General features: G+C 44.0%; 1 protein-coding gene across 5 annotated transcripts in view; it reads left to right on the top strand.

The window, feature by feature from the left end:
- Window positions 1-17506, top strand: part of ABCA1 (ATP binding cassette subfamily A member 1) — a 93708-nt gene that overhangs the window by 62498 nt on the left and 13704 nt on the right. For 4 of the 5 annotated variants that reach the window (XM_015849592.2, XM_015849594.2, XM_015849595.2 and 1 more), the window contains 22 exons: window positions 2093-2281; window positions 3144-3349; window positions 3433-3609; window positions 4069-4291; window positions 4519-4740; window positions 5352-5556; window positions 6188-6301; window positions 6740-6911; window positions 7453-7584; window positions 8093-8232; window positions 9578-9715; window positions 10260-10480; window positions 10955-11027; window positions 11510-11712; window positions 12429-12477; window positions 13346-13459; window positions 13808-13959; window positions 14640-14764; window positions 15172-15270; window positions 16362-16548; window positions 16702-16796; window positions 17228-17260. In XM_015849592.2, coding sequence (XP_015705078.1) covers window positions 2093-2281; window positions 3144-3349; window positions 3433-3609; window positions 4069-4291; window positions 4519-4740; window positions 5352-5556; window positions 6188-6301; window positions 6740-6911; window positions 7453-7584; window positions 8093-8232; window positions 9578-9715; window positions 10260-10480; window positions 10955-11027; window positions 11510-11712; window positions 12429-12477; window positions 13346-13459; window positions 13808-13959; window positions 14640-14764; window positions 15172-15270; window positions 16362-16548; window positions 16702-16796; window positions 17228-17260 — 3269 coding nt within the window. The remainder of the gene's footprint in view (window positions 1-2092; window positions 2282-3143; window positions 3350-3432; window positions 3610-4068; window positions 4292-4518; window positions 4741-5351; window positions 5557-6187; window positions 6302-6739; window positions 6912-7452; window positions 7585-8092; window positions 8233-9577; window positions 9716-10259; window positions 10481-10954; window positions 11028-11509; window positions 11713-12428; window positions 12478-13345; window positions 13460-13807; window positions 13960-14639; window positions 14765-15171; window positions 15271-16361; window positions 16549-16701; window positions 16797-17227; window positions 17261-17506) is intronic. The other variant, XM_015849597.2, reaches the window with a different exon arrangement.

Here is a 17506-nt window from a genome sequence, read left to right as displayed (position 1 = left end):
TACTTTATCCCAGTCATGATGATGGGCAGAACAGTCTCTGACCTGTCTCATTGCACTTCTCTGTGAATGGGATGTACTAGAGATAACAGCGACATCGTTTTCCTTACTCCTGTGCCTCTGCTAGCTTTATGAAAGTTATTTCTGTAGATGCTGGCAGCAGAGAGATGAGAATTAAACCCAAACTGTTTGCTGCAGGGTATGCTGACAGAGTCAGGATTCAGTTATTGGTTTGCAATTTCGTCAGTGTTCCTACTTCTTCAAGGTTTTTTTTTGTTTTGTTTTATTTTTTCAAATGAATCCAGACTTGACTGATTCTTTGTTTTCTGCTTATTGTTCCAGTGGCAGGGTCCTTTTGCAGTTGCCTGCTGAAGCTGATAGATTCAGCAGTACTTTGTTGTGTGCCCAGGCAGCATCCTGCTAGGTTTAGGGATGCAGCGTTGGTCATTTATACATGGATAGGCTAAAACATACAGGAGCCTGTTCGGAGCTGCTCTCATGTGCTCTTTGCAAGTCTCTGAGGCTGCTGTACCACTGGCTGATTGTCAGCTCCCAGCTTCCTGGACTGTGGAAACTGTTAGGTATATTTCTTTCTGCAGCAGTAGAGGAAAGTGCTTTTCTCACTCATCTCAGACACTTGCAGCTCAATGCTGCTGCTAACTCCAGGGAGGACAACGTATGCCCCCACCCCAAGCTAATGTTCATTTTTGTTGCTGCTGCAGGGGTGATGAGGCTGTGCCTCTTGCCTGCAAGCATGGTGCCCTTGCTGCAAGTCAGAGTAGGGTGAAAGCCTCCAGGGATGAGTGCGAAGAGGGGAGCTCATGTGGCCTATCCCTGTTTGTTTGGATTTCCTCTTCATGTGCTCTCCTCTGTCAGCTTGGCCTGATCTGTTTTCCCAGTTTGTGATTCTGTTTTTGTAACTATGTGACCCAGTGCCTTTTGGCTTGTTACTAACAGCTGCCCATAGGGAAGCTCCCTCACCTCTCCATTTTGTACTTTGTTCTGGCAAAAATTCAGTTTCCTGTTTTTATTGGTTATGATTTTTAGTTTTCTGTCTCGTGCTGGCTTTTTTCCCTTTCCTATAGTTCAGCTGTATTCCTTACAGTTAATGCTCTCTTCCTATCTGCTGTTACTTTGCTGCTGACAGGTCTCAGTTCTGCTTTAGTGCCAAGTGCACCAATTCAGACTGCAGGGTGTTGTACATACATATAGTGGGACCGTAGTCATCCTCTGGAAGCTGGAAGCTAAAATAGGTGAAAATATCACTATCCACAGTAGGAGAGCAGAGGGGCAGGTCATCATTGCTATTGGAGGCTGTTTTAGCTGGTGTCTGTGACACAACAGAAAAACACATAAGAAAGCCACCTGGCCTTTGGTGCTGGTATTTCTGTTTAGCAGCTGAAGGACTCAGCCCCTGTCTGTGCCGCCTCCATCTCCATCCCAGTAAGAAGCAGAGACTTGCTTGAAGAGGCAAGCTGAACTTGGCAACTACTGGTTAGCCAAATGCATCTCTGAAGATGTTTATTCCTTCTTTGTATCTTGCCTTTGCAAAGCTCTTTGTCATGAGGGAAGCGGGGAAGGCATGGATGGGGTTTTTTGTCTGCTTCAGTTCTTTCCTGCCTGAGGAGCTTGGGACATGGCTGCCACCTAGGGCAGAGCAGGGCCTGGGCAGCACTTAGTGTTTTCCCAGGGCGCAGGGCTGTGCATGGCTCTCTGCTGCCCTCTCTCCATGGAAAAGATGAGGCAGGACATAGAGCAAGCCAGCCTGCAAAGCGTGCCTAACAGCTTGTTTGTGGCTTGGAAGACCAAGAGGTGCCCAGGGCTGTCGGCCCCTGGAGGCTGAGCTACTCTGTATAAAGCAATAGACTCACGCTATAAAAAAGGGGTATGAATAGCAGTACAAGAAGACAAAGCAGACACCTTTGGGTAGTAGACAGCAAAAATTAGACTACCTGCCTGCTGGGGCACCTCCAGTGTAACGTCAGTGCTTCCTGTACTTTTGAAAAAGACAATAATAATCATTTTCATGACAAGATAGGAGATCCAACAGTAATTCTCAAGACAACTCTTTCCTCTTTGACAAAAACAACTACAGACGCTGCTGAAAAGCAAGGCTTTCTGGGACATGCACTTGCCAGCTTCCAACTGGACAGTGGAGGATGTTGCCCGTTTCCTGTCAAAGCATCCAGAAGAGTCTGAGACAGATAATGGAATGGTGTACACCTGGGTGGATGCCTTCAATGAGACAGATAGAGCTATTCAGACCATCTCACGCTTCATGGAGGTAAGATTGTGCTGTAGTGTGGGCAGGGAGCTGGGGACAGCTGTAGCTGGGATTCTACTCACTGGGAAGAGTGCCTCCCAGGAAGGGAAGGTCAGTGCTCTTCAGTCCATGTTCTGGAAATTACAAGTCTTGGTGGGGCTGAGTGCACAGTGTGTTAGAAAATACCATTTATTCAGGTATCTTAATATAGATGTGGGAACCTAACTTTAGGCCTTGTTCTTGAAGCTTTTGCTTTGGCCATGACGTGTGGTTTTCCACTCTGTTGTTACTGGGCAATTTAAAGTGGTTGCTTGTTTTGGTCATGTAGCAGCTTCTACTTCTGTCTGGGGCTTTCACTGGTGTCCACAGTTGGAGCTAGCAGCTGAGGTACTTGTAGCTTATAATGAAACTTACCTGCTTGTTCTTTAGTCAGCTTGGCAGATGAGTGCAAATAGAAACAGGTCTTGGCCTGCTAGAAGCCTGGTCCAAAGGCTTTGGTAGTTTCTCCACTGACTTTTTAGAGGCTTTGAATCACACCTTGCTTATTGTTAACAGAGGAAAATAAGACTATGAAAGTGGATGCTTGGGTTGGATCCTGTAGCTACCACTACAGTGCTTCCTAACTGCTTGTCCAATACCCAAATACCTTTGGAATAAATGTCAGTGACACTTGTTTGCCTAGTGGGTGACCAGTAAGCAGGATAAAATGACATCTCTAGCAACTTGCTGGGCTAGTGTGAGCCATTGCAAAGTAGTTCAGCACTGCAGCCTTTTCTTGGGTGTGGCATTGGTATTACAGAGTTCTCTTTTGTCCCTCCTAAAATGACAATGTGTTCTGATTTAACCTGAACCCTTAAACACTTCCAAATCTGTCCCTCTCTAGTGTGTCAACTTGGACAAACTGGAGCCTGTGGCCACAGAAGTCCGGCTTATAAATAAGTCCTTGGAGCTTCTGGATGAAAGGAGGTTCTGGGCTGGTGTTGTCTTCACTGAAATTGCTCCTAACAGCACAGAGCTCCCTCAGCATGTGAAATACAAAATACGCATGGACATCGACAATGTGGAAAGGACCAACAAGATTAAGGATGGGTGAGGCATGACAGGCTGCCTTGTGAAGAATTTCTTACCAGGGTTTGAGGATTTCTAACTGAAACATCTTTTTCCTTTGGCAGGTACTGGGATCCTGGTCCCCGTGCTGACCCCTTTGAGGATATGCGTTATGTGTGGGGAGGTTTTACCTACTTGCAGGATGTGGTAGAACAGGCCATCATCAGGGTGCAGACAGGCACAGAAAAGAAGACAGGAGTTTATGTGCAGCAGATGCCTTATCCATGTTATGTGGATGACATGTACGTATACAGGCTGCTTCAGAAGCTTCCAGGAGCATTCTGGGTTGGGAGGCATGGGCTGTAGTCATTCTTCAGGCATGACTTACTGTGTCCCTGTTATCAGTGTGGGGGCAGATTTCATCTTTCCTAATCCCTGAATTAGGGCTCTTGTATGGTGCACTGAGGATTTAGAATATGTTATTATTTATGGAGACAGTTAAAAGTAGTCCCCAGGAAAAGCAGCTCTTTTTACTTGCTCTTCAAGGGAGCTGTAACAACAGCTGGCTCCTGCTAAGGGCCAGTGTTGTCATGTAGACCCATCAGCCTCACTTTATGGTGAGACACTGATGCTGTGTCGTAATCTGCATGCACCTAGGCTGCTTTGTGTAGTGAAGCCTTAGAAATCTCTATACTTTGCTAGCCCTTGTCACACTGGTATTTCTCACTTCGTTCTTCTGGCCCCTTCCTTCTTGTTCTCAGATTTCTGCGTGTCATGAGCCGTTCTATGCCTCTCTTCATGACTCTAGCCTGGATCTACTCAGTGGCTGTGATAATTAAGGGCATTGTGTATGAGAAAGAAGCCCGGCTGAAGGAAACGATGAGGATTATGGGCCTTGACAATGGCATCCTTTGGCTAAGCTGGTTCATTAGCAGTCTCATTCCTCTTCTCATGAGTGCAGGTCTACTGGTGCTGATCCTCAAGGTGAGCTCACTAGTTGGGTCTCTTGACAGAGAATCCACAGCACTGGTGTACAGTGGCCTCTGTTGGCACACTGGGGAGGAAGTAGTGGGTTTTGGCTGGTCAGCAGCTGTTGTGTAAATAGCAGCAAGTCCAGAATCCCCTTAGCAAGCAGTGCTGTGGGCCTCCTTGTACCAGAGCCATGTCAGAGAGCCCTTTCAATGCCTGATGTACCTGCTGTTCTCTTCCAGATGGGGAATCTGCTGCCTTACAGTGACCCTAGCGTGGTGTTCGTTTTCCTCTCAATCTTTGGCATTGTGACCATCCTGCAGTGCTTTCTCATCAGCACCGTGTTCTCCAGGGCCAACCTGGCAGCTGCCTGTGGGGGCATTGTGTACTTTACACTATACCTACCCTATGTGCTGTGTGTTGCCTGGCAGGACTATGTCAGCTTCTCACTCAAGATCTTTGCTGTAAGTCTTAAGGAAATTGTCCAGGGCACTGGGTCTACACCACTGTGGCACTGCATTTTTTTCTGGTTGGACACTGATAATTAGTGGGTGGGGGGCAATGGGAGGGTGATTTCCATTGTAAGAGTCTACCAGAGTTGGGCTTGGTGAAGAGACTGATAGAACTGTTGGGGAGGATTTTGTTGCCTTTGGTAGGAAAGTATTCTGCTACATTAAGCTCCCTTGGTCTCTGTGTTGTAGTGTTATAGCACCAGATATACAAGGCTGTAGGAGTTATCTTTCTTCTCCACAACACTTCTTCACTTCTTACCTGCATGCGGAGGGTGACCTGGTGCTGTCTTTCCTTGTGTGAAAGTCCAAGCATAATGGAAAGAGTAGAAAAACAAACTAATTTCTAGGGAGTGGTCCACTAGAGGTTTCAGCTTTACTTATTTGAATGGAACAAAAATAGTTTCCCGATTTCTTTCTGCAGATTACTAAAAAAGTCACTATCCTTAGACTTTTGATTTTGCCTGTAAGGCCTCTCAACCACATCTTTAAGCCCTGCACTACAGATGAGGTGCCCAGTTATTGAGTAGCTGTGAAAAACATGTGTTCATGTCTCTCATTTGCAGAGCCTGTTGTCACCAGTAGCCTTTGGCTTTGGATGTGAGTACTTTGCGCTGTTTGAAGAGCAGGGAGTTGGTGTTCAATGGGACAACTTCTTTGAGAGCCCACTAGAAGAAGATGGCTTTAGCATCACCACATCTGCTGTGATGATGTTGTTTGACACGTTCCTCTATGGGGTCATGACCTGGTACATTGAATCTGTCTTCCCAGGTGAGGTTTGCTTCAGTGGGAAGGGTCATAGCTTCACGCTTTCATGTTTCACTCCTTTAACAAGATGCTAAATAAATACTTTTTTAAGCAGAGCTGCAGGAAGGTCCTGGAGAAAAATCTCACTCCAGCAGCACAAAACTGTTGTTGCATCTTCTAGCAGTGACTGTTTCCCCAGTTTCCCAGCACAGAGGCTGTGCCCTGTTGTGATGGCTAAGCTAGCACCAGGAAGTTTGGTGCATTTCAGCTCTTAGAATCATAGAATCACTGAGGCTGGAAAAGACTTTAAAGATCATTGAGTCCAGCCACAACCTAACCATACTACCCTCTTTTCTATGAACTGCTAATACTGCAGTAATTCTGCAGACACTGCTGGGGAAGGGGGTGTGGCTGAGGAGGGTGAGCACTGATTATATTAGCACCACACATGCTAATTCTAGCATAGAACTAACCCTAAAATGAAAATTCCAGAAAAGAGATTACTTTTACTCTGAAGGCTGGCAGTAAAGATCATCTTAGCCATGCCTAACCTAGAGGTTTATGGAGGATGGAATACTTCCCGTCTTGCTGTGAAAGCTAAGATGAAAAAATGATTAGCTGCAGATGAGCTCATGTAATGCTTTTCCCTCTTTAGGCCAGTATGGGATTCCCAGACCTTGGTACTTTCCTTTCACAAAATCTTACTGGTTTGGTGAAGAATCCCAGGACAGGCAGCACCTTCATCCTGACCAGAAGGGGCCCACAGAAGGTAAGCACTGGACTTGAAGGAAGCTGCAATGAAGCTTTGAGGTCTCCTGCTTTGAAAGGAGAGTTCAATGGCAGAAGTATTAGCCTGGCTAAGGTGAAAATTAATTATCTGTTTGTTCTCAGTTTGGGATCAGGTGCTTAGAGAAACCCAAGGTACTTAGACAAGCAAGCTCAGAGCTGTGAATTCCTCTAGTTTCTGCTGACTGTAGTAACACCAGAGATTCCTGTGCTCCTGGTGTAGTCGGTAGAGTGAGAAGAACTAAAAGGCAATTATGTGGAAGATTTCTGTCAGTGAGTAAGGAATGTGGTCAGTTACTCATTTCTTAATGGATCTCCACATGCTTAGGGGAATATGATGTTTGTTAGAATTTCCACATAGTTAAATGATGTTTTCAAAGCCCATCATATTCTCTTCTACTTTTCTCTGTTTTCCTTTCAGTTTGCAAGGAGGAAGAGCCTATGCATCTGAGTCTCGGTGTCTCCATCCAGAACCTGGTGAAGGTTTATCGTGATGGCAAGAAAGTTGCTGTGGATGGTCTCACACTGAATTTCTACGAAGGGCAGATCACATCATTTCTGGGACATAACGGAGCAGGGAAAACCACTACAATGTAAGATTAATTTAATACTTCAATATGGTGGAACTGTCTCTAAATATTACTGTTCCTATCAGTATAATGCAACTGCTGTATAAGTGCAGTGGAGATCCACTGATGGTGCTTCGCTGATTTCAGAGGAGCTTTGCTGACTTACTCCAATTGTGCAACTGTTTAGAAGATGCACAGATACAGAGAACTGAAATGGGGAAGGTCATTCAGATTGATGCTGTGCCTGAATGCATCTCCTGGCAGCATTTTTTAGTAATCTCATTTGTGATTCTGACTTATCAGTGAAAGGAAATGAACTGAGCTTGAAAGGATGGGAAGCTTTTAGAGAAAAATGTATTTCCTTCAAGCACCACCATGCGGGTGTGCTTTGATCACTGCATTAAAACCACTGGAGCCAATTTTTCATCCATTAGTAATATGCATCTCTTGGACTGCTTCCCTAATTTGGGAGCTCCCAAAAGCTTTCACTCACTCTTCACTCATCCATCGTATCACGTACAGCAGCCACTTCTTAGTGCTGGAATCTGTTGTCTTTGTTCTTCAGGTCCATCTTGACTGGCTTATTTCCTCCTACTTCTGGTACTGCCTTCATCCTGGGTAAAGATATCCGCTCAGAGCTCAGCACCATCAGGCAAAACTTGGGTGTCTGTCCACAACACAACGTGCTGTTTGACTTGTGAGTAACATCCATCATATGCGGGGCTGGTGCTATTGAAAGTTTGGGTTCCTTAGGAAACACTAGTGTTACATGAGCTAAGACAGCTATATCTTTAGCTGTGGCAGACAGCAGGGTGGTGTGAGATTGGTATAAGAGTGTTGTGATTATTAGTGGGTTCATATGTGACTATGAATTATTGACTTGAGCATGCAGTCTCATCTTTCTCCTCTCTTCAGAGAAATCCGCTACATTGAATGTAACTTGGCTAAATGGCTTAACACTGCCCACTGAATTGGGATGTTCTGGTTACTTTATTGAGCCCTTTAAAAGGAGTATTATTTGCCGTGGTGCTGAATAGCAACATTCTGAAATCAAGCCGTAACTGAGCACACCCGATCTGTAGCTGCTTTCTAAAAACTCAGGATTAAAGTTGTTTACCTAGGCAAACAAATATGCTTTGTGTAGTGCTAATGCAAGGATGAATTCCAGCTCACATCTGTGCCCTGAATTTGCTCTTGTTCCCTAGGCTGACTGTGGAAGAACACATCTGGTTCTATGCTAGGCTCAAAGGGTTGCCAGAAAAGAAGGTAAAAGAGGAAATGGAGCAGATGGCAATGGACGTTGGTTTGCCTCACAAACTGAAAGCCAGGACGAGCAAACTCTCTGGTAGGTTCATCAGCTTTTATATTTGTCAGCAGCTCCCTCAGCTTCAGAAAGGCTGTATCAGTGAGGGCCTGACGGAGGCTACATCACAGATTTTGATTGGATCCTCTGGTCAGATACGTAGGCTGCCACACATTGAAAAAACTAGTTATATATTAAGTACCTAATCATAATAAATGTTAGTAAACTTAACAATCTTATAGTATTTATGTTATCTAATACTGTAAAAAAAAAAAAAAAAAAGCAGTCACTTTTTCTGAGCATTCTGTACTTGTTTCCATCTTGACAGGGGGCATTCCCTCACACCATGGAATCTGTTTACCTATAATATAGCTGCCTGTTACATATATTCTCCAAATGCTAACTAGAATATTTGGTTTTTACAGGTTTAGGTGGAGGTGTCTCAGACCCTAACCTTCAAGTAACTTAACGCCTATATCATAGAATCTCAGAATGGTTTGGGTTGGAATGGATTTTGAACATCATCTAGTTCCAACCCCCCTGCTATAGGCAGGGATGGCTCCTGCTAGACCAGGTTGCTCAAAGCTCCATCCAGCCTGGCCTTGAATGCTTCCAGGAAGGGGGCATTCACAACTTCTGTGTGCAGCCTGTTCCAGTGTCCCACCGCCCTCACAGTAAAGAATTTCTTCCAGATGTCTAGTCTAGATCTACCCTCTTCCTCTTTAGAGCAATTTCCCATCATTCTGTTGCTACCTGCCCTTAGAAAAAAATCCCTTCCAAACACTGTGAACACTGTGCATTTCTTATATAGGCTTTTTTTCCCAGTTGATATCTTTCCCCCCTTTTCAGGAATATCAGGATTCCTGAATCAGTCTGTGCCAGGTATCTGGGGACTGGGACTGTTTTGTCTCTGACTCAACTATCAACACATTTGGCTTCAGTAAAGGAGAGCAGATAGTCAAAGGTTGGCTTCACATTGAAGAGCATAATATGAAATATAATGTCACTGCTGCCTCTTACACACTCCCACTGGAGGGGAATCTCTTTGGGCACCTGTTCCTACAACTCAAGCTTTTTCAGACCTGCTCCAGATCCTCAAAATTTGGTTAGGCATCTGAGCAAAGTGTGTGGTACTGCTGATGCTAAGATACATATGATTCATTTATAGAGGGGTTGTTGGTTTCCTGTAGAGGAATTGTGCTCTGCTGGGGAAAACTATCCTGATGAATTATTCTTTGTCCTGAAGGTGATGAGACCCTGAACGCATAAAACGGTATCAGCACTCAGTCTTCTCAGTGCTCTATTTTGATTTTTCTTGGAGAGCTCAATTTTCACTGTTCTGTTCTTTGCATCAGCCTGACCCCCTGTTTCTTGTTGTACCTTTCAGGTGGCATGCAGAGGAAGCTCTCAGTTGCCTTAGCCTTTGTTGGTGGATCCAAAGTTGTCATTCTGGATGAGCCCACAGCTGGAGTGGATCCTTATTCTCGGAGAGGGATATGGGAACTGCTTCTGAAGTATAGACAAGGTTTGTGGTCTTTTTTTGTGCTCCTAATGTAACAACATTGTGAAAAGCAGAAGAAAATCAATCTCTGATTCACAACTGTTCCCAAAATAGCGGTTTGCCTTTGCAAATCCATTGTTGCCTGTGTTGAGAAAGGAACAAAGCTTGCAGGATAAACACATTCTGCTCTCACCTGTCCTCGTCTTTCATCCAGTTCATGTCAGAGTTCACTGAACAAAGCTACTCACTGGATTGTCGGGATACTTAAAGACAGAAGGTCATGCCTTATGTGCATCACTGTCCTGTTTTATTGTAGCCATGATTGCTGATACTGAGTTAACCTACTTCAGCTGAGTGTAATGATGATGTGCAAAGGGTGGGGACAGTATACCTGTGACAACAGTTGTGACACTTTCCCATATAACTAACCTTGTTCAAACAAGCTACAACTTGGAAAACAAACCTCCCATTCAACTTCATGACAAAAACCAGATGGAAATGGCCTTTCTTGGCTTGGAAACATGAGTGTAGTTGACATACTGTAGTGTCTTCCTTTTCTTTCTTCCAGGCCGCACTATCATCCTCTCCACCCATCACATGGATGAGGCAGACATTCTGGGAGACCGAATTGCCATCATTTCCCATGGCAAGCTCTGCTGCGTTGGTTCTTCTCTTTTCCTGAAGAATCAGCTGGGGACAGGCTATTACTTGACCCTTGTCAAGAAAGATGTAGATTCCTCGTTGAGCTCCTGTCGAAACAGCAGCAGCACAGTGTCCTATCTAAAGAAGGTACAGTGAGCTCCTGCTGGTTATATTGATCTCTCGTGAGTGAAATTTTAGACTTATAGGAAGCAGAAGTTAAGATTTTATATAACAGAATGTATTGAAGAGAGATCTCTTATTCTTTAAAAGAAGTCTTGCTTGCTTTCATAGGTACTATGTCAGACCACATCTACTTAAACTTTTGCATGGAATGCATGTCTCCATTATAGTTTATTTCAAAGTTAATTGTTTCCAAAGCTGTTTGGAGAGAGACAGGATAGATGAAATATTCATCTCTCTAACACTTATGCCTACTGCTGTGACTTCTTGCACTTATTTTAGTCCTTTGTAATGATGCATCACCTTTAATTCAGACTCTCCTATAGAGTATCCAGCATGCTGCAGCATTTGCTTAGAGTTACAAAGATTGTAGCATCCAGACATGCCTATTCCCTAACTGAACTAACATTGTTTACTGGTTATCTCCTCTTTTGTGACTAGGATGACAGTGTCTCCCAGAGCAGCTCTGATGCTGGCCTTGGCAGTGACCATGAAAGTGACACCCTGACAATAGGTGAGGCTTGGAAAAAGAGTATTACATTTGGTCCCCTGTGCTAACATTGTTCTTTCTTTGACCAGTAACGACAGCCTTAATTTTGTCCAATTATTGTAGCAACACAGAGGCTTTGTTATCAAGATCGTGGACACAGTAATTTTAAATCCTTAAATATTGTACTTTTGTCTAGTGAGTCACTTTGAGTTCACTTTGACTATTGAAGATGGCATAGTTACTGCACCTGCTTATGAGTATGACTTGCAGGACTGCCAGTAGCTTGTAAAGATCTCTTGAATTCTTCAAATAAAAATAATAGCCAGGCTTGAACCCACGCCTTTGCTGAATGTTAAAAAGAACCCATATTTTTCATAGAAACAAGCAGCTTTCCATAGTTGTCCCATTTTACCTCCTTCTTACAGGGTTTTTCAGACTGACCTCTTTTATCTGCATGTTGTACAGAATAAAAAGATGAACATTATCATTTCCTTTGGTTCTTCTAGATGTCTCTGCTATTTCAAATCTCATTACAAAACACGTCCCTGAGGCAAGACTGGTTGAGGACATTGGTCATGAGTTAACCTATGTCTTGCCGTACAAAGCTGCTAAAGAGGGAGCTTTTGTCGAGCTGTTCCATGAAATCGATGACCGTCTTTCTGATCTTGGCATTTCCAGCTATGGCATTTCTGAGACCACCTTGGAGGAGGTGAGTGAGCTAAAGTTTCTTTTTTTTTTTTCACTTGAACAAGGGAGAAATAATCATGGAAGAAGTAAGAAAAAGGCTGTCTTTTCTTCCTGTATATATTTGTCTTTTTGTTGTGGAGCAGGCTGTGCTGTGCTCCACTCCAAAACAGATTCTCTTCTGCACCATTGAAGTGTGTGCATAAAAAATGGACACATAATACAGGCAAGCATAGGCCCTTTGTATTCAATTGCACATCACTGAGATGTCATGCAGAGGTTAGCCCCAGATTGGTTTATAATTACTATGTATACACCTTTGAGGTATTTTTGGGGGTGCTTTGTACTGCACTTAGCTGAAAGCATGCATTTTTGATACTAGAGATTGTTCTTTAGAGAATGGCCATAGGCCCCTGTCAGAGGACTGTGTAGGACTGTTACTTGTGACTGTTTTAACTGACAAATTTAGTACCAAGGTCTCTTCCAGATATAGGAAGTAGCTTGTTTTTAAGATATACTGAGAACTGATTTTGGAAAGGAGAAACATCTGCTGTGTGGTTTCAGGATATGCTTCTGGAAGCCAGAGAGGAAGTTCATGCTCCCGTAACCCAGGGAATAAACCCTGTATCTGTTTTCTTGCTGCACACATCAATCTTGGGCACTCTCATGGCATTTCCTGAGGGAGTCATTGCAGTATTTCTTCCCTTCTAATTTTAACTGACACTTATTGTGGTCTTTCAGATCTTCCTCAAAGTGGCTGATGATAGTGGTGTGGATGCAGAAACATCAGGTGAGTGCTGTTGTTTCCTATGGTGTTGAAGGAAACTTAAGGGAGAGAACACTGTCACTTGTTTAAGCGCATGGCTGACAAAGTCTAGAAATTTCAGGGGTACAGTTTCAACGCAGGCTTTAGCTCCCTGGGCAGGAAAGAATCTAATGGGTATATCAAATGAGGAGTGTTCCTGGCCTCACCTTTGGAGGGGTGAGTGACCTTTACATATGGAGGTGTGCCCAGCTATACAGTGACATATGCTTTGGTGATAGTTCCTATTTGTGGCTGAATTGGAACTCTTGTGCAGTGAGATTTTTTCATGACCTAAACCAACTGTTCTTAGTATGTTTTCACTGTGTTTGTGTACTGTTGCTTTCTGCCTGCTCACCTGGACAGTTTCTAGTATTTGAGTGTATTGTGAACTTGAGTGACACCATCTACTCTGAAGAGTAAGAAAAATTATTGATAGAGCCAAACTGCAGCACTGTCTGACTTTCTCTTGTCTCAGAGTAGCTCAGTACTCTTGCAGCATCTCCTGAAAAACTAATGCTAGAAAACTGTAATTGGTGTTGCATGTGTATTGAGTATTTTCCTTGAGTGAGAGCAGCCTCAGGTTTCTGTGGCTAAATAAAAATAAATAAATACATGTGCAGAGCACAGGAAGAAGCCTCTAGGACAGAATGTGAAAACTGATGCATAAATCATGTGAGCTCGTAGAGTAGCAGTCATGGTTTTAGCTTTTCCTGGACTGGAATCATTCCAACTCTGCTTCTCAGTCCACAGATGGAAGGTCATGTAAAAAGAAAATGATATTGCTTTGCTTTTTCCTGTACTAATTGGAGATAAATTGAAGCAGTTCAGCTAACCATAACTGTTTTATTTTCAGATGGGACACTGCCTGCCAGAAGGAACAGGCGTGCATTTGGAGACAGACAGAGCTGCCTTCGTCCATTTACAGAAGATGATGCATTTGACCCTAATGATTCAGACATTGATCCAGGTATTGCTAGTTCTGAAGCCTGTTTTCTTCGTGTGAACACTCTTTCACATTACAGTTAGTGCAGATTACAAGGCTGAGAGTGCCAAAGGAATAGTGGTTTACTTACCTTCAGAAATCATGGGTAATGCAGTATCCAGCAGTGCCTGCTCCATCTTCCTGTTAAGACTCAGAGAGATAAAGATGTAAATGCCGTTCTGTGAACTTCTGTTGCTTTCTCTGCTTGTTGCTCTCTTTTTTTGATAAGTGAGAGTAGTTGGTCCAGCCTTTACCTTGTTAATTTGGCACAGAAGTGCTGAGGGAATATCTCTGTGGGCTTGTGTGTAAGAGTTCTTTCTTGCTTCTTGCTAGCAGAATCCAGAGAGACTGACCTTCTCAGTGGCATGGATGGGAAAGGCTCCTACCAGATGAAGGGCTGGAAGCTCTCCCAGCAACAGTTCGTGGCTCTGTTGTGGAAGAGGCTGCTTATTGCCAAGAGGAGCCGGAAGGGCTTCTTTGCTCAGGTAAGATCATCCAACATGTTTAAAGTTCCCTCATAAAGGACAGCTCTGAACCACATGCTTTGCTAAGGGTTGAAAGCAGAAAGAAAGAAAGCAGAAAGAGAATCCATCACCAAAACTGGTCTGCACTGACATATCTGAGCAAAAAGGGGCTTGTGCAAGTGAAAACTTTATAACCAAATGGTTGCAAGCTATTCTTGCATGGGAAAGTTGCAGGTAAGGTTCAGATCCAAAGCATGTGGAGGCCGAGTTGTTCAGAGCTGAAGATAAGCCTTGCCTTGGTGTCTAGAGATGCCTTGGTAAGTCACAGAATCACCAGGGTTGGAAAAGTCTTATGAGATCATCCAGTCCAACCATCCATCTATCACCAGTATTTCCCCACTAATCCATATCTGTTATTACAACATCTAAATGTTTCTGAAACACCTCCAGCGACACAGTGACTTGGCTACCAAACTGGGCAGCTCATTCCAGTGCCTGAATGCACTTACAGAGATTAAACATTTCCTGACATCCAATGTGAACCTCCCCTAGCTCAACTTGGGGGCATTCCCGCTAGTCCTGTAACAAAGACTATATTTGGATGCTGGATAAGTCTTGAGCCATTGACTTGCTTGAAGCTGATGATGCCTCTGGAATGTTCACCTTAATAAAAAAGGCTCACTCTCTCCTTGTTATTTCAGATTGTGCTGCCAGCTGTCTTTGTGTGTATTGCTCTCATGTTCAGCCTGATTGTTCCTCCCTTTGGGAAGTATCCCAGCCTGGAATTACAGCCCTGGATGTACAATGAGCAGTATACTTTTATTAGGTATGTTCCTTGTGGCTGAGAAATAATGCTAAATCCTTAAATTCTTTTCTCTTCTGCTGAATTGAGTTACTGAGTACTGAATTCCTCATCTAATTGTTTAAACTTTCTTTCTGCATTAAACACAGAAGTACATTTTAAAGGCATTGTACTATTCTTAAACCTTTAAATGACTGACCTAATACTAGCAAGGCCATTTCAATTTCTGTATGGTGCTGTGAGTCTGATGATACTGTGCACTCAAAAAGCAAAGACGAGTGCTCATAGATGAAGTGTTTTTCATACTTCAGTTTCTACCCATGTTCTTTTCCTGAGGTTTTTTACTGTGTTCTCAGCTTTGCTCTGTTGCTGTTTTTGATGAATGCCTGTTATGCCACTTACCTGGTGACATTTCTCTGCTGTACCCTTAGTAATGATGCTCCAGAAGATGCAGGCACTCAGAAGCTTTTGGATGCCCTTCTCAATAAACCTGGCTTTGGAACACGCTGTATGCAAGGACACTCCATCCCGTAAGTAGAACTCAGTGCTGCAAAGGAGAAGCCCAGACTTGGCTTTTGGTCTTTCAGTAGATTAAGCCAGCTTCAGGGTTTGATACTTAAGCATATCCAGGGCAGAATTTAAACCAAAAGGCCTGTATTTGTGTTCCCCCCTCCCCCCCCCCCCCCCCTTTTTTTTTTTTTCTATTTGGGACCTTTGGGAAAGTTGCTGGCACTTAATATGGCAAGAGAGTGAGATATGAGTGCAAGTCCTCACTGACAGAGATGGAACAAAGATGATAATCTCTCCCTCAAATTACTGTTTGGTTCTGAATGAAGAATAGGACCTAGTAGTGTTGCTGTGTGCTTTTGACAGTCCTATTTCTGACTGCACTAGAAACCCTGATTAACACCTCCACAAATGCCAGCAGACAGCGTGGAGAGCCAACAGCACTTGCAGTGTTTCCAATCTCTGACACTGTCTTGCTGCATGGCCTTGGGCAAATAACTGAAGGTCTGGGTTGCTTGTGCAGATAGAGTATACAGTCTGGGACAGTCTGTTCTTAGGCCGGAAGAATTGCAGTTCATCATCATAGGACAGTGAGGAAGGGGGTTGGAAGCCCATGCCCTAAACACTGACCAGTTATGGAGAAGTAATTTGTTATTTTCAAAGCAGGCACAAGGGCAGACTTACTTGGCTGTGGGTTCTAGGAGGAGGCTACAAATCACCGACCCTCTGACACTGCCTAGAGGGAGAGCTATGTTTTGATGCCCCTGGGGCAGAGAGGCATCCAAGAAGCAGCTGTCTGCTGTGATCTTCTCTGAGCTCTGAATGCAACATGTGCTGGGACTGATGGAAGTAAAGCACTCTGTTTGCTGTGAGATTAATGAGGAGAGTATCCAGTACAACTCAGTATTGGGCAGACTCAATCACTTTAACACTACCATCTTAGAACCTGTTCTTTTGTTCTGAGCTGTTTGTTTCAGTGATGACAATCTCCCTTTGTCCTGCACCCTGCTTCTTGTCCTGAGTACAGTGGCATGTGTTACTTAAATTACTGTGAAGCAAAAGCCACCACTGTTGTTTCTAAAAGTGCATTTGCCCTGCTTCTGTCTTAACACAGAGACACTCCTTGCACTGTGGGACAGAAGGAATGGACCACTGCTTCAGTCCCAGACTCAGTCCTAGAAATCTTGAGAGGCAACTGGAGCATGGAGAACCCTTCTCCATCTTGTGAGTGCAGCAATGAGAAGATCAAGAAGATGCTGCCTGTGTGTCCCCCTGGTGCAGGCGGGCTGCCACCCCCACAGGTAGGATGGAAGTTCGTGGTCCTGAAGTGAGAGGTGGTCCTGGAGAGTAGAATGGCTGGGTCTGGTTGCTGTGTGCAGCACTGAGCACAGTCTATCTGATTTGGTGGCTGCATTTTCTAATGGCTACTCATCTCTCTTTCTTGATGACACTAGCGAGAACAAGACACTGCTGACATCCTCCAGAATCTGACAGGTCGCAATATATCTGACTATCTAGTGAAGACCTACGCGCAGATCATTGGGAAAAGGTAACTGATAAACACACCCCGTCTCTTACATCTGCACCAGATACAGCTTGCTGTTAATAGCATGCTGCATAACTCAAATAGGCCTGGACAGCGCATACTTTTCAGCAGTGGGACAGATCTCAGCTCAAACTGTTCTGATGTATGCATTGTTCAAGTGTTCCTGCTTTATAGTGATGACATGGCAGCTCTGGGGAGCAGAGGTGGGCATGTTTTGAGTCTTTCAGGCAGAGTGTTAGTTAAGTCTGGATGCATACCTGAGACAAGTGGTGGGACATAGAGTGATAGAAAGGTTTGGGTGGGAAGGGACCTTAAAGGGATGTGCCAGATGTGAGGAAGTGCTGCACTCTTTTCCCTGATTGTTCCTGAAGCACTAGTAGCAGTTGTCTCTTTTTCTATCCATAACACATCTGCTTTCTTTTCTCTCTTGACAGCTTAAAGAATAAAATCTGGGTGAATGAGTTCAGGTGAGTTACTGCCTTTTCTCTAATTTGTTTATGTCCACCAATAGTGTGTTTAAGACAGACTTACTCCACTTCATAGTTTATTATATGTGGCTCTCAACTGCTCAGTGTCCACGGTGTACTGTTAAGGATAAACTGGAAGAACAACCCCAGGGAACGCTGCTGAAAATCCCACTGCCTCATGTGGAGAGCAGTGCTGGCTTGAAAAGATTTGCAATAGCATTACTCTCCCACAGGAGATGCTGTTTT

The sequence above is a fragment of the Coturnix japonica genome, chromosome Z (assembly GCF_001577835.2).
Source record: "Coturnix japonica isolate 7356 chromosome Z, Coturnix japonica 2.1, whole genome shotgun sequence".
NCBI classification, from domain to species: Eukaryota; Metazoa; Chordata; class Aves; order Galliformes; family Phasianidae; genus Coturnix; species Coturnix japonica.
The sequence above is the reverse complement of the archived record's forward strand: the minus strand, read 5'-3'. Positions and strand labels throughout refer to the sequence as shown.